Source organism: Pelecanus crispus, chromosome 1, assembly GCF_030463565.1.
Source record: "Pelecanus crispus isolate bPelCri1 chromosome 1, bPelCri1.pri, whole genome shotgun sequence".
NCBI lineage: Eukaryota > Metazoa > Chordata > Aves > Pelecaniformes > Pelecanidae > Pelecanus > Pelecanus crispus.
The window spans coordinates 56,729,418-56,746,674 of NC_134643.1; the positions used below are offsets into that span (position 1 = coordinate 56,729,418).

Sequence of the window (17,257 nt, forward strand, 5' to 3'; positions counted from 1 at the left end):
CACTAACTACTTGGGAGAAGAGACCAACACCCACCTCACTACAGCCTCCTTTCAGGTAGTTGTAGAGAGCAATAAGGTCTCCCCTCAGCCTCCTCCATGCTAAACAACCCCAGTTCCCTCAGCTGCTAGCCAAGCAGGTGCTATCCAAGCACCTCTGTATTCTCCCAGATCTTGCAACAACACATAATTAATACTTGTATTATATCACTGACTTTTCTTTAGGAGGTTTTTCACTTTTGAAAGTGATGACCCGACTCTGGTTAAGTGCATGGAGATACATCTCACATGCTCATTTTCCAGAAGGGTACCTAGGAAGGCAAATAGCAGCTATTTCACCAAAAAGTTTCCTTAGAAATTTGTTATCCCTCATGACAGACTCCTGTGAGAATTCAGCTCACTCAACAACATGGGCAATTTTGAAAGAACAACTGGGCAACTGACCTGAGGAGCAATGCTGAGATCTTTCCTAGCTGAAGCTGAGATGTTTCAAGCAGTTTAGTTTTCTACAAGGGCTTGTCTTGGGATACTGGAACCAAATTCTCACAACACAGGACAACAGACTAGGAGACTGTTCACCCATAAGCAAGAGAAGTGAATGGATTGACATTTCTTTTCTTCTCCCCTTTGCCTCTCCCACCCAAACGCACACAAACCAAAGGATCAAAACGATAAACTGGGTGAAAAATGCATAGTTTGTCAGCTCTCATTATCTACTCTTTTAAAGGACTAAAAGAGCAACAATTTCAACAGCATAACGTTGATGAACGTATGCTATTTTATGTTAGGGTTAGCTGTGTTTCAGAGCAGTACCTGTGGTAATGAATTATTTGACAAATTTAACTGGCATTTGACAACTCACATATTTACCAAGCACTATTTATCTAGCTAGAATTGAACAGTGCAGAAAATATGCTAAATACATACGCAAAACACTGGTGCGATTCAAATTCCACATGCATGGAAACCACTAGACCGCAAGCTTTTATTCCTGAGTGATTCCTTGATTTAGGATGCCACCGACACACACTGGCAAAGCAGAGGCAACAGTGGTTTAGGACCTGAAGAGGACTCCTCTTTTCAGATTTGTTTGGATGACATTCTTGACCATATACTCTGAGGACAGCTATGTGGGGCAGGAGCCAATTTTCCTAAACATTTCTAACATCCTAAACAACTTATTGCTTAATTCCTATTCTTTGCTTCCACTTCAGTTGTGAATCAAGGCTGTGCTTTCATAGAATCATAGAATCGTTTCGGTTGGAAAAGACCTCTAAGACCATCCAGTCCAACCGTTAACCCAACACCACCAAGTCCACACCAAATCAATTAAGGGTTGACTAGACTAAACCATGTCCCGAAGTGCCACGTCCACCCGCTCCTTGAACGCCTCCAGGGATGGTGACTCCACCACCTCTCTGGGCAGCCTGTTCCAATGCTTGATCACTCTTTCCATGAAGAAATTTTTCCTAATATCCAACATAAATCTCCCCTGGTGCAGCTTGGGCCCATCTCCTCTCGTCCTATTGCTAACTACTTGGGAGAAGAGACCAACACCCACCTCACTACAACCTCCTTTCAGGTAGTTGTAGAGAGCAATAAGGGCTCCCCCAGCCTCCTCCATGCTAAACAACCCCAGTTCCCTCAGCCGCTCCTCATAAGACCTGTGCTCCAGACCCTTCACCAGCTTCGTTGCCCTTCTCTGGACATGCCCCAGCACCTCAATGTCTGTCTTGTAGTGAGGGGCCCAACACTGGACACAGTAGTTGAAGTGCAGCCTCACCAGTGCCAAGTACAGGGGGACAATCAGCTTCCCTGCTCCTGCTGGCCACACTATTCCTGATACAAGCCAGGATGCTGTTGGCCTTCTTGGCCACCTGGGCACACTGCTGGCTCATGTTCAGCTGCCTGTCGACCAACACCCCTGGGTCCTTTTCCGCTGGGCAGCTTCCCAGCCACTCTTCCCCAAGCCTGTAGTGTTGCATGGGGTTGTTGTGACCAAAGTGCAGGACCCGGCACTTGGCCTTGTTGAACCTCATACAGTTGGCCTCGGCCCGTGGGTCCAGCCTGTCCAGGTCCCTCTGCAGGGCCATCCTACCCTCGAGCAAATCAACACTGCCACCCAGCTTGGTGTCACCTGCAAACTTACTAAGGGCGCACTCAATCCCCTCATCCAGAGCGTTGATAAAGATATTAAACAAGACTGGCCCCAAAACAGAGCCCTGGGGAACAATGCTCGTGACCGGTCGCCAACTGGGTTTAACTCCCTTCACCACAACTCTCTGGGCTCGGCTATCCAGCCGTTCACGTGCCAGCCATTCACATGCCACCTTCCTTAGTATAGTTGTACTTTGTTCAGCATACAGTAGAGATTAGTTTCTCCTGACACAGCAGCTTATAAAAAGTGTTAATGCGATCTTCATTCTGTCCTGTGTGGTTCTTGATCTTTGGGCTCAGCCACCCAACCAGTTTTTTACCCAGTGAAGACTATGCCCATCCAAGCCATGAGCTGCCAGCTTCCCAAGGAGAATATTATGGGAGACTGTGTCAAAGGCTTTGCTAAAGTCCAGGTAAATTACGTCCACAGCCTTTCCTTCATCCATCAGGCAGGTCACCAGGTCATAAAAGGATATCAGGTTGGTCAAGCAGGACCTGCCTTTCATGAACCCATGCTGGCTGGGCCTGATCCCCTGGTTGATCTGCACTTGCCTGTTGAGTTCACTCAATATGAACCACTCCATAATCTTTCCCGGTACCAAGGCCAGGCTGACAGGCCTGTAGTTCCCCAGGTCCTCCTTCCGGCCCTTCTTGTAGATGGGCGTCACGTTGGCAAGCCTCCAGTCATCAGGGACCTCCCCTGTTAACCAGGACTGCTGATAGATGATGGAAAGTGGCCTGGCGAGCTCCTCTGCCAGCTCCCTCAGTACTCTCGGGTGGATCCCATCCAGCCCCATAGACTTGTGAGCATCCAGGTGGTGTAGCAGGTTGTTAACTGCTTCCTCCTGGACTATGAGGGCTCCATTCTGGTCTTCTGCCAGAGGATAAGCATGCCAGCAGTTGTAATCCATGAATATCTGCTTAGCTGTTAGCTGTGTTTTGACCTTTTCTCTCCCTGTGACGTACTTTAATTTATTTCACACAGGAAGGAAGCTCTGGTGAGAGAACGGGTGGTTCAGTGAGCCAGGGGATTTGTCTCTTATGCTCAGTCTCTTACTTTCTAACAGCTGCAAAGGACCAGGGTTCAAGGGTTTGGATACATGGAGAGAGAAAATGCAAACACATGTTTTGGCTCTGAGCAAATCTCCTGCCCATTGCAAGAAAGCAATGGGACCAGCACACAGGAGGCTCAGCTCTTGGAAGAAGGAGCAAGCCCACCTTGTGATTAGCGAGTGGACCCCATTTAGATCATTAGAAATACCTGGTCAGTGCTGTTAATAGTGCCCTTAGGGTCTCAGATTTTTTTTTTTTTTGTGTAAAAAAGGACTGTCATGGTTTAGCCCCAGCCAGCAACTAAGCACCATGCAGCCGCTCTCTCACTCCCCCTGCCCCGGTGGGATGGGGGAGAGAATTGGAGGAGTAAGAGTGAGAAATACTCCTGGGCTGAGATAAGAACAGTTTAATAATTGAAATAAAGTAAAATAGTAATGCTAATAGTAACAGTATAATAATGATAATAATAATAATATACGAAGCAAGTGATGCCCAATGCAATTGCTCACCACCTGCCGACCGATACCCAGACAGTTCCCGAGCAGCGATCGCTGCTCCCTGGCCAACCCTCCTCAGTTTATATACTGAGCATGACGTCATATGGTATGGAATAGCCCTTTGGTCGGTTTGGATGAACTCTTCTGGCTGTGCCCCTCCCAGTTTCTTGTGCACCTGGCAGAGCATGGGAAGCTGAAAAGTCCTTGACTAGCATAAGCAGTACTTAGCAAAAACTAAAAACATCAGTGTGTTATTGGCATTATTCTCAAACTAAATCCAAACCACAGCACTATGCCAGCTACTAGGAAGAAAATTAACTCTATCCCGGCCGAAACCAGGACAGTATCCACCCCTTATTCTATACCATTTACGTCATGCACAGGGCCTCCCCTTTCCAATGTGTTCTAATTAATCACTACCACTTTCCCTATCTTGATATATACACACAGATATCATTCCCTTCGTCTATGGGCCATCCCTCTAAAATGTCCATTGAGTTCATTTAGTCCATGACTTTGGGTTCCATCTGTCATCAGTCTTTCAGAGCAGGAGAGGTGGTGTGCAGTGTTGGATTGCTGCATGCTGAAGCCAGTTGTCATTTCAACATGGTTTCATCAAAGTTCATTTTCATTAAGCTGGGCAATTCTTACTGTAATACCATTGATGTGGCATATAGCAACCATAACATACAGTATTATATACTTAACATTAACATACTCTATTATATTAATATTATTACTATATTAACATACAGTTAAGAGATAACATACAGTATTATATAGCAATTAACATCATACAATTCAGTTCATTGACTATTTTCACCCAAAATCAGATTCCCTTGAGGTACACATTGGATTTCCCCATCCTTTCGCATCACCCACCAAGTGCAACCAGGTCCTTGAGCAAAAGCAATCCCACGAATGGGTTTGCCTTTGCCAGAGGGGGAGGTCACCCAGACTGTCTTCCCCAGCATATTTTTTATGTGCACTACAGGGACTTTATCTCCTTCTACAGTACATAGAAGTTTTGATTGGGCAGGGCCAGCTCGATTGGCTGATCCCCTGGTGTTGACTAACCAGGTGGCTTTTGCCAAATGTGTATCCCAATGTTTGAATGTCCCACCACCCATTGCTCTCAGGGTAGTCTTTAACAGTCCATTGTATCGTTTGATTTTTCCCGGAGGCTGGTGCATGGTAAGGGATGTGATATACCCACTCAATGCCATGCTCTTTGGCCCAGGTGTCTATGAGGTTGTTTCGGAAATGAGTCCTGTTGTCTGACTCGATTCTTTCTGGGGTGCCATGTCACCACAGGACTTGCTTTTCAAGGCCCAGGGTAGAGTTCCAGGTGGTGGCATGGGGCACGGGATATGTTTCCAGCCATCCAGTGGTTGCTTCCACCATGGTGAACAAATAGCGCTTGCCTTGGTGGGTTTGTGGGAGTGTGATATAATCAACCTGCCAGGTCTCCCCATATTTATATTTTAGCCATCATTCCCTATACCCGACGGGCTTGAAACGCTTGGCTTGCTTGATTGCAGCGCATGTTTCACATTCATGAATAACCTGTGCAATACTGTCCATAGTTAAGTCCACCCCTCGATCACAGGCCCATTTATTTGTTGCATCGCTTCCTTGATGGCCTGAGGCGTCATGGGCCCACCCAGCTATAAATAGTTCACCCTTATGTTGCCAGTCCAGATCCACCTGAGCCACTTCAACCTTAGCAGCCTGATCTGCCTGCTGGTTTTTTTGATGTTCTTCAGTGGCCCGACTCTTGGGTACGTGAGCATCTACGTGACGAACTTTTACAACCAGGTTCTCTACCCGGGCAGCGATATCTTGCCACAATGCGGCAGCCCAGATAGTTTTGCCCTGCGCTGCCAGTTGCTCTGTTTCCATTGCTGCAACCACCCCCACAGGGCATTTGCCACCATCCATGAGTCAGTATAAAGTATTGGCCACTTTTCTCTTTCAGCAATATCTAAAGCCAGCTGAATGGCTTTCACCTCTGCAAACTGACTCGACTCCCCTTCTCCTTCAGCAGCTTCTGCGACTTTTCGTATAGGACTCCATACAGCAGCTTTCTACCTCCGATGATTTCCCACAAGATGACAGGACCCATCAGTGAATAGGGCATATTGCTTCTCATTTTCTGGCAATGTATTATACAGTGGGGCCTCCTCGGCACGTGTCACCACCTCCTCTGGTGATATTCCAAAATTTTTGCCTTCTGGCCAGTCCATGATTACTTCCAAGATTCCTGGGTGACTGGGGTTTCCTATTCGAGCCCGTTGTGTGATTAATGCAACCCACTTACTCCACGTAGCATCAGCTGCATGATGTGTAGAGGGCATCCTCCCTTTGAACATCCAGCCCAGCACCGGCAGTCGGGGTGCCAGCAGGAGCTGTGCTTCAGTACCAACCACTTCCGAAGCAGCTCGAACCCCTTCATATGCTGCCAATATCTCTTTCTCAGTTGGAGTATAGCGGGCTTCGGATCCTCTGTATCCCCGACTCCAAAACCCTAGGGGTCGACCTCGAGTCTCCCCTGGTGCTTTCTGCCAGAGGCTCCAGGTAGGGCCATTCTCCCCAGCTGCGGTGTAGAGCACATTTTTAATATCCTGCCCTGCCCGGACTGGCCCAAGGGCTACTGCATGAACTATCTCCCGTTTAATTTGTTCAAAGGCTTGTAGTTGCTCAGGGCCCCATTTGAAATTATTCTTCTTCCGGGTCACTTGATAGAGGGGGCTTATGATCTGGCTGTAATTTGGAATATGCATTCTCCAAAAACCCACAACGCCTAAGAAGGCTTGTGTTTCCTTTTTGCTAGTTGGTGGAGACATAGCTGTTATTTTGTTGATCACATCCATTGGGATCTGATGACGTCCATCTTGCCATTTTATTCCTAAAAATTGGATCTCCTGTGCAGGTCCCTTGACCTTACTTTGTTTTATGGCAAAACCAGCCTTCAGAAGGATTTGGACTATTTTCTTTCCCTTCTCAAAAACTTCTTCTGCTGTATTGCCCCACACAGTGATGTCATCAATATACTGCAGATGTTCTGGAGCTTCACCCTGTTCCAGTGCCGTCTGGATCAGTCCATGGCAAATGGTGGGGCTGTGCTTCCACCCCTGGGGCAGTCTGTTCCAGGTGTACTGAACACCCCTCCAGGTAAAAGCAAAATGGGGCCTGCACTCTGCTGCCAAAGGGATGGAGAAAAATGCATTAGCGATGTCAGTTGTGGCATACCACTTGGCCACCTTTGACTCCAGTTCATATTGAAGTTCTAGCATGTCTGGCACGGCAGCGCTCAGTGGCGGTGTAACTTCGTTCAAGCCACAACAGTCTACTGTTAGTCTCCACTCCCCGTTAGACTTTCGCACTGGCCATATGGGACTGCTAAAGGGTGAGCAAGTCTTGCTGATCACTCCCTGGCTCTCCAGTCGACGAATCAGTTTATGGATGGGAATCAGGGAGTCTCGTTTGGTGCGATATTGCTGCCCATGTACTGTTGTGGTAGCGATCAGCACCTGTTGTTCTTCGACCCTCAGCAACCCCACAACAGAAAGGTCCTCTGAGAGACCAGGCAAGGTGGACAGCTGTTTAATTTCCTCTGTCTCCAAGGCAGCTATACCAAAAGCCCACTTACACCCTTTTGGGTCCTTGAAATACCCTCTCCTGAGGTAATCTATGCCAAGGATGCACGGAGCATCTGGGCCAGTCATAATGGGGTGCTTCTGCCACTCATTCCCAGTTAGGCTCACTTCAGCCTCCAATACAGTTAGCTGTTGGGATCCCCCTGTCACTCCAGAAATACAAATGGGTTCTGCCCCTCTATAACTTGATGGCACTAGGGTACACTGTGCACTGGTGTCCACTAGAGCCTTATACTCTTGTGGGTCTAAGGTGCCAGGCCATCGAATCCACACAGTCCAGTAAACCCGGTTGTCCCTTTCCTCCACCTGGCTGGAGGCAGGGCCCCTCTAACACTGGTCACAGTATTCGCTGTTCACTTCCTGTAAATGTGAATCAAAAGTCCCTTCATTAAGGTCAGAAGTAAAATTAGCCCTCTTACTCTGTCTGGGGAACTGCTCACTGGAAACTGGAGCTGCAATTTTCCTGGGAGAACCTCCTTTTGTAATAGTTTTTCCTTGCAACTCCCGCACCCGTGCCTCTAGGGTCAAGGTGGGTTTTCCATCCCACTTCCTCATGTCCTCTCTGTGATCACGCAGGTAAAACCACAGGGTGCCCCGTGGTGTGTATCCTCTGTATCCTCTCTCTTGAGCATAAGGACATTGACTCCTAACAGCTGAGATACTGGTCTGTACAGGTGGGGAGTAGGACAGATCCTCTCTGAGTTGTTGGAACTCTCGGGACAGTTTTTCCACAGCCGAGACACAGGCCCGTAGGGAGGAAGAGATACTTTCTTCGTATTCCCGGAGTCATCTAGCCACTTCATCCACCGTTGGTGCCTCATCATCTTTCCAGGCCAGTATTGCCAACGAGTTGGAATACGATGCTGGTGCGCTCCGTACCACCTTCTGCCACATGGGTTGTGTGCACCTGACTTCATCTGGGTCTTTGGTTAACTGTTCATCATTCAGGTCACTGTAAATCACCTCCAGCACGCCTAATTCCCTCAGGTACTGGATACCCTTCTCCACGGTGGTCCATTTGCTTGGGCGGTATAAAACATCCTCCTTGAAGGGATACCTTTCCTTCACGCTTGACAGAAGTCGCTTCCAGAGGCTGAGAGTTTTTGCCCCTTTTCCAATTGCTTTGTCAATGCCCCCCTCCCTGGAAAGGGATCCCAGCTGCTTGGCTTCCTTACCCTCTAAATCCAGGCTACTGGCCCCTTTATCCCAGCATCGGAGCAGCCAGGTGACGATGTGCTCGCCTGGATGACGACTGAAATCTTTTCACATATCTCGCAGATCACTCAGGGATAGGGACCATCTCATTTATGGGTTCTTCCTCCTCTGGTTCTCGTGATGGCCCTGTTTCATCTTCATCCCTTACTAAACAAGCTGATTTTCTTGTGTAATTTTTTCTTCTGTATAGGGGCAACTGATACCGGCGTGGGTTGGTTTTCTGGTTTAGCCATGGTGCCTGTTACTGGGGTTGGAGTAGTCGCAGTGCCTGTGGTGGGGGTTGGAGTAGCCGCAGTGCCTGTCACCAGGGTTGGAGTAGCCACAGTGCCTGTGGCTGTGGTTAGAGTGGCCGCAGTGCCTGTTGTCTTGTCATCAGATTCAGAGACCTTCTCTTTCCCTTGAGGGTACTGAATAGTGTTGACCACGGCTCAATAGGCATGGGCCAGTCCCCAGCATGTTGCAATGATTTGTGTCTCTCTGGAGTTCCCAGGGTGACAACATACCTTTTCCAAATACTTTACTAGTTCTTCAGGATTCTGCACTTGTTCAGAGGTGAAGTTCCAAAACACTGGAGGTGCCCACTGCACTAGGTACTTGCCCATACTATCCCACACACCCTGCCGCTCATAACTATCCAGCCTTGGGGCAGATCTCTGGATGATATTCTTAAACTGCTTACTGACCTTCATCAAAACCGAAACAGTATTCCCAAGAAATAGCAATAGATGTATCTTAACTACCCAAGGATGTTCAAGATACTGAAAAGTTATTGTAATGAAGGAGGAAACATCATAGAAGAAGGTAGCGAAGGTACTGTTCTATATTTCCTCCACAAAAAACCTCTCAGAGGAAGAGGTATAATTGCTAATCCTCTCCATAAGGTGATACCAGTGACCATGACGGGTCGCCAACTGGGTTTAACTCCTTTCACCACAACTCTCTGGGCTCAGCCATCCAGCCGTTCACGTGCCAGCCATTCACATGCCACCTTCCTTAGTATAGTTGTACTTTGTTCAGCATACAGTAGAGATTAGTTTCTCCTGACACAGCAGCTTATAAAAAGTGTTAATGCGATCTTCATTCTGTCCTGTGTGGTTCTTGATCTTTGGTTTTTGCTTTGATCACTTTTTTCCTACTTGCTTCTTAATAAATTCTTGCACTGTTACTGCTCGTGCAATTCTTTAATTCCTCTTTTCACTGAGACCTGGAGATCAGACTTTCACTGCAGCCTGCAAAACTGGGAAGCAGTGGACTGCTGGGCAGAGGTCGTATCAGCAGCTGGAAATAGGGGGGAAGAGAGGAAGAAATGTTTGTTTCTACCACAGGCTCCCCTCTTCATCCCTGCTTTCCCATTGGCAGGCATATGGATATATAGATATAATGGACAGTCAGCAGGCAATGAGAAAACTCTCTCATGACTTGCCTCTCTTGGCTCTGGCTTTTCAGCTCCTGTTGCTGAGGTAACCTCACTCCCAAACCTCTTCCCCAGGCCCTTGGTAGGGCTGCACAGAGCACCGCCGGCAAGCAGCGTCCTGGGAAATGCACCAGCAGGAAGTCGGCATTAGCTAGCAACAAAGCACGGCTGACCACAGGCAAGGTCAAAAAGGGCCTGACGGATAGCAGGAACTGCCATGGCTGTACAGCCCTTTACCAGGCTGAAATGATCTGGTGAATGCTGACTGTAGTAAAGTATTGATGGCACTGCTCAGTTAGGAGCACAAAGGTTAGAAATCATTCCTGGTGGTGGCTCAGAGGGGCTGCAAACTTTCACAGCACCAGCCGTCAGGCACCACCAGCATTAAAGCCTGCTGGAGCCTCTGTGTAGGCATCACTAGAAGGTGATAACTGGGTTGGGGACTTTGCATGGAACTACTGTAACTTATTAAAGTGCTGCCATCTTCCTAAGCTCAGACTGGTTTGCAACAGAGCAACGGGAGTAAAGAACTGCTGATTTCCAACAGGCAAGGGAGACTGCTGCCTTGATGGAGAGTGGGACCATAATCCAGGTGTCAACTCCAATGTTCCACAGCCGTTGACTTCCTTGTCCTAAAATTCTCCCTCTGCTTATAATCCTGTGCAAAGTTCTGCTGGTGACTCACACCAGGAAAAAAACCACTCCTGCGTGTCCTAGGCTTGTTCGATGCTGACCATGTGCACTCTGACTAGTATAACCATATAAACTTCCTCCTCCATGAGCTCCCTCTCACTCCTCTTTCCCTTTCTCAGTATTTTCCATGTGTTTGCACTTCTCTGGTTTAGGTCAGACACAAAGACAACTCCACGGCACTTAGCTGATTTAACCTGTCACAGGCACTTGTCATACTACTCGTGCTATGTCACAGATTTGTTGTCTCACCCAGACCTTCGTGATGTCCCACAGGCTGTAAGAAAACCATGAAGCTTGGTGTGAGGGCTTTGGTCCCACTCACTGGTGGTGCTCCACAGGAAATCTCTTCCTGCTACCTTTAGTTGTGATGTTTCCCTTAGGTTTCCCTTCACAGGATCAAAGTTATCCCTAAGAATGCCTGCAGTATGTATAGCACCATGTATTTATTGGTTCAATAAGTAAAGAGTGTGTTTGGTTTGCCTCACAAATATGTGAATGTTGCTGTTTTGCAGAGGCACAGTGAGGTCCAAGGAAAGATGGACAGGATTGTGCAGTGAGGCTGCTGGAAAACTGGGAATTCAGCTCAGGTAACCTCAGTCTCAAGATGCCATCTGATCTATGCTCTGTTGGGAAAGCTTCTTGCTGTTCTGTTGAAATCTCAGCTAAACAAACAAAAGAAAAGGGCCATGTACTCCTCCATGACTCACATCATACAAATCTTTAAAATTTAATGTGTTCCCCCCTTTATAAATGGATTTTAAAAAAAAATTTCCTCTTTACTTAAGCCTGAGTTTGATTTGTTTCACATGCTTTGCTTTTGCTACACCTCTCTCTCCATCACAGGGAGCACAAGAGCCTTCAACCATCGGCCAGCGTTGGCAGGCCCCTGCCAGCCCAGGGTGTCTATGGCAATGATGAGCATGTCATTATAGCTAATCATCATCATGGCAAATAGTGCTTTTAACGTGCATTAAAGCAAGTAAATAAAAAGGGGAAATTATTTTAAGCTTTTCAGAGTGTTTACTTGTACTGCCTCAAAGGGATTTGAGACAATAAATATTTTATTACAAGTCCTGTTCTTTTCTTACAATACTTGACGATGCTGTGCAATATGCTTCCCCTTCTCCCCAAGTGGGATAAAATACCAAATCAAATAAAGTAGTCTGCCCCATCCTCCCTCTCCAGCAAGAATTCATTTTCTGGACTTTGGGATTTCAGCATCCTTTGCCAAACAAATGGGATGGGTGAGGAAACTACACCTTGAATGAAGGAAAATTCTGCATTTTCAGCTGTTTACAAAATTGTTGCTTCATGGTCAAGCAAAAAGCTTCCCTTCCCACCACCCAAGGAGACTGATTACTGCAAGTGTGATGGGTGCCTGGGTGGGAGCTGGAGCTGATTTCGGTAACCCCCCCAATACCACCAGTAACTGTGCACTGTAACCAGCTACTGCCCCTGCCCATCACGCATGCCTTTTCCACGCTACAAATGAGAGGATGCATCTGTTTTCTCTGTGTTTATTGCATTACACTAAAGCAAAAAGGCATGTAGTTATTTGCAGTTATTAGCTGATGATTTCACCACATCTAAGGAATACAAGGAAAAGCAATTAAATAGTTCAGGACTTGGTTACCACTGAAGGGAGCCTCAAGCTGTGTGACAGGACAGGATGAGGGCAGCGCCATAGAAATCCCATGCTGAGCTGAGCCCACCACGCCGCCCGCTCAGCAGAGCAGCAACTTCCCTCAGCTAGATGCATTTTGAGTAGCACAGGAGCTAGTGAGCTCGGTACTATTACCCTCTCCTGGGCACATGGCCAGAGCAATTTGCTGGGCAAAGTGCTGGAGATGTTCATCCCTGCCCAGAGGGACCCAGTGGTGACCACATTCAGCATGGCCATCCCTTGGGCTGAAAGTTGCTCCAACAAACCTCTCCCCAGGTTGGGGAACTCCACTGACTCGTACAGGACAGGACTTTCCCCATGTCTTTCTCAGACTAGTCTTTCCCATGCACCACTTAACTCATTTTTTTAGTTCTAACACCAAACAACACCCTGCTTCTTAAATAATGACCTCTACAAAGTCACTGGAGATGCTTCAGAATGTTATCCTGCTCTTCATTCATGAGGATGGAGAGGTGGTAGCTGAGATAAAGAGTTGCTGGTACCTCTCTGGGCTGGTGCTGCTGGTAGGAGCAAGTCTTTCTCTCAGGAACAGCAAGCTTAAAGTCATTGTCTTAAAACATAGTCTTCAAGGACAGTGGCCAGAGGAACCCACCTGTAGCACTGAAACTGCAAAGCACATCAGGATTTCTTAGCTGGCTTTGATGTATCTGTGGGTTGTATTTAACTGTAGAAACTCAGTTTACTAAGGAAATTATTGACATTGTTATCTACATTATATAAGCCTTTTTTCTTGCTTTTTTTTTTTTTTTACTTTTTCATTCTTCCACCTGTGGCTGGAGGTCCAAAAGGAGCAAATCAGTGCCGGCGAGACATTTGAAGAGCCTGGAGGTTGCACATCCTCACCAACCCGCCTCTTTGTAGACATTGTTCAGGTGAGCGCAGATTTCATTGGTCACCTTCTCAAAGGAAGCTTTGCAGTCTCCACCAAATTTCTCCTCCATCAGTTGCAAGATAATGTCACAGATTATCTAGACAAGGAGAAGGGAAGAAACAATCAGTGTGAACTTTCCTCCACATTACAAGCCTAAGAACAAAATGCTTATTTTTATTTGGGATTCTTGGAGAGTAGGAAGGGGTTGCAAAAACAATTCATATAGCGTGCAGAGCTGGAAATAGGCCATGGAAAATTAGGTGCATTATAGAATTCACCAAAAAACACAGTCACTCTTGGTTTTTTAAACTATCCTGTATCTAGTTAATGTTGACTGCATCTGTATACACAGTCACTTAAAGACTGCCGTACAGGACCAGTTCACTTGGTCCATTTACTGCAATCCTTCTCCTGGCAGTGGACTGTCCCTAATGTTTAGAGGCCATGAGGAGCCCCGTGTTGGACACCTATGGAATACATGGTTTGGGGTAGTTTCCCAATCTTTCCTGCTTGATAGCTATCTAGCACTCTGTAGCGATGAGGGTTTATATGTCTTTACAGCCTCTAGGTATGTGGCATACTTTGAAGCATCAACTCCTTTTCTGTGCAGCATTTATTATTTTGTGTCCATCTTGACCCTGAAAAAGTCTTTTCAGGACCTCTCCAGGCAGAAATCCTCACTTATTCTCCCACTTACTGAAAACTGGGCCCATTGCATTGGAAACTACCTTCCTGGTGCCTGAGTGACCTTTGCCAGAAGGTGCCTCCTTTTGCATTTTGTGTTGTGTAAGGCAGACAAAATAGTTATAAATGCACTCTGCTAGTGACCCTAGGTGGACTTGGGTAAGTCATTTCATCCTGTATTTATTTTCTGTGTTTGTTTAGTGATGGCTATGCTGTTGCCATTGTTGCTCAATAATAGCTGGTTTAGTTGTCTTAGAAAAGCTCAGTTCCTGTTACTAGAGAAAAATACACATCAAGGACTGAAATCCAGTGTTAAGGGCTTTTCTGTGCCTTGTTATTAAATGACAAGCATGGGAATCCTGTTGCACTGAGAAAACCCACTACAACTCGTGGGCAGCTCTGCAGCTCCCACCTGAGCAGGCCTGCCTGCATCGCATCTGCTGCACAGCCTTCTTCCCAACAGGCGCCAGATCTCTCATTCCTGCATCTTCCACCATCAACCGTCTCTCCTTCCATGATCTCCACTCTCTAATGCATACATATATTTATATATACAAAGCCTGTTTTCCTCAGTTCTACCCCTCCAAGGGGAAGACATCCTCCCATTCCTCAGTTCTACCCCTCCAAGGGGAAGACATCCTCCCATCACAATTACACCCCCTGGGAAGATGGCTGCTGGCTCACCCTAAAGTTTTTGGGGTCAATCTTCAGCTGGGTGGCATGTTTCTTGCCGAGTGGGTTCACTATCCCAAGAAAAGACTCGGAGTTGTCCAGGTGTTGCACCATGTCGTTGATGGCGGTGAAAACCTTCTTGCCGTGGCCCCTGACCTGATCCGACTGTTTCATCTCTTCAGCAGAGCCCATGCCTTTGAAGTGTGTGAAGTAGGACTTGGTGTCTGGGTGCTCGGTAAACATCCTGTTGAGAAATGAGAGATGTCCTAATTTGTGGACCGAGGCATCAATGAAGATACGGCTTCACATTCCAGGCCTTGTCTTATGCATTTATTGCCCTTTTTCCATCTCTTTATTAGAACAGACACCTTTTTCACTGCATTTCTTGGTTCTCCTTTGCCCTTCCCATCTGTGCACAGCCCCTGTGCCCACAGCAGCTTGTCCCCTTCCTCACCTCTCCCCAGGGCACTTTCCTTTGCTCACTCTGCCTTAAACCTACCTATCCTGAATTTATTCCACTGCTTCTAAAGTAAACATTTCCTCAGTGTTGACTCAGTGTTAGATTGAGATAAAATCCACCGAGAAGTGGGAGCACGTTCAAACAGGGTCAGTGTGACAGCACAATATTCCCAAGGATGTTCTGGACAGAAGATACGTCCACTGTGGTCTCAGTGGGTGTTTTCATGGAGAAACCCTACTATGAGTTTTTGTTAATTAACCCCTTCCTAGAGTCCATCCTAAAGCTTTCTTACTGCCTGTGATGGATTATTGTTTGAGTACCAGGTACTACTCATTTAATTTATTCAAAAGTTACACAATTCAATGCCACTCATAAAGAAATTGGCTTTTATAATACATCGATTACAATCATCTTGGTCAAGCTCTTAAAAAAGCAGCTTACTCAGTTGGGTAAACCAGTTATCCACCTGAAACAGCAATAGCAAATTTCAGATTGCATTTCACAGAGTCACAGAACACATGAGGTAGGAAGGGACCTCTGGAGGTCATTTGGTCCAAACCCCCTGCTCAAGCAGGGTCACCTAGAGCCGGTTGCCCAGGACCATGTCCAGACGGCTTTTGAGTATTTCCAAGGATGAAGACTCTGCAGGTTCTGTGGGCAACCTCTGCCAGTGCTTGGCCACCCTTACAGTAAAAAAGTGTTTCCCAATGTTCAGAGGGAACCTCCTGTGTTTCAGTTTGGGCCCATTGCCTCTGGTTCTGCCACTGGGCACCACTGAGAAGAGCCTGGCTCTGTCTTCTTTGCACCCTCCCTTCAGGTTTTTATATGCATTGATGAGATCCCCCTGAGCCTTCTCTTCTCCAGGCCAAACACTCCCAGCACTCTCAGCCTTTCCTCATAGGAGAGATGCTCCAGTCCTTTCGTCACCTTCATGGCCTTTTGTTGGACTCTCTCCAGTATGTCCATGTCTCTTTTGTACTGGGGAGCCCAGAACTTCTCTAAAGGCAGGGATGAGTCTGTAGGACACTAAGGCAAAATCTTCTAGAGTAAATTACCCCGGGGACCAAGCCATTGGATGCTACTAACATTTTATAGCTGCATTTCTGACCCTAACTCTCCTCAGGCTGTGTAGACTGCAGAAGGAAAAAGCCGTTCATAACATATGTTGAGGCTGATCCAAGCACAAGATGTGATATACAAAAAAGCCAGAGGGAGTAGTAAAAATATGATAACCAGAAATAGTAGCTGTACTGATCAGTACATATGGAGATGATTTAAGTCCCAGCTGAGAGAGGGATATGTGAAAGGTGGACAGAAGAAACTTGTATCTTAGGGAAGAAGAGAGGAAAACAGAGTGAAAACTGAGAGAGGAAAGCCCACAGGAAGGATACAATACAATGAAACACACGGGCTCTGGTCTGGAAAGGAAAATTAGAAGAGAAATATTGAGGAAATGCAAGTTAAAAAAAAATCATTAAAGGAGTTCAGAGGTAAAGGGGAAGAGGGAAATAAGCCCATGTTTTGTTCCTATTCTCTTTTATAACATACTTTCTTTACCTTATATACATCACTTTTCTACTGGATAGAGGGATGAAGAAATTGTTCTCATGTCTTCCTCCTTTTCCATCCCCCTTCCCCATTTCCTTTTACTTTTCTTTGTGTGGATCTCTCCTCTTCCCTGTTTCCTCCCTGAGGAGGAATAAACCACAGCAAACCAAAATGTTCCCAGCAAGGGCTGCATGAAAACGCATCAAGATGTGCTCCTAGGTGGTAACTCCACCCTTCTTGCCATTCCTCCTTCAACCCTCTGGGGTAGCAGCGGGATGGGCTCTTCCCTTACCTGACCAGCACAGTTGTCCCATTGTCCTCGGCATCCACATACATCTTCTCCCAGGCGCCACGGGCACTTTGCACCTCTGCTTCGGAGAACGACATGGTGGAGGAGACAGCTGCAATGAAGGACGCAACAGGAAGGAGAAGGACAGGGAGGTCCTGGTGGAGCAGTTCAGCTCCAGTTGTCTCCTCAGGGCTCCCTAAATACTGCCCTGAGGATTTAAGAGATCTTGAATGGACTCTTTGTCTCCGTTCCCCTTGGTCACATTTCTGCAGGCTTTAGGGCTGCCTAATCACTTCTAATCAGGAAAGAAACCAACCACATGAGGGGGAAGGACTAGCACTCTCACTGTGGCATCAGGTGCCAG

At 46.9% G+C, this 17,257-nt stretch overlaps 1 protein-coding gene across 1 annotated transcript; it reads right to left on the bottom strand.

Annotated features, from left to right (window-relative positions):
* Nucleotides 1-13,208: 13,208 nt before the first annotated feature.
* Nucleotides 13,209-16,991, bottom strand: LOC104032396 (cytoglobin-1). Its single transcript, XM_009484732.2, has 3 exons — nucleotides 16,897-16,991; nucleotides 14,609-14,840; nucleotides 13,209-13,337 (listed from the first exon to the last, which is right to left on the bottom strand). Exons 1-3 carry the CDS (start codon nucleotides 16,989-16,991, stop codon nucleotides 13,209-13,211), a joined length of 456 nt encoding a protein of 151 aa, XP_009483007.1.
* Between the last annotated feature and the right edge of the window lie 266 nt (nucleotides 16,992-17,257).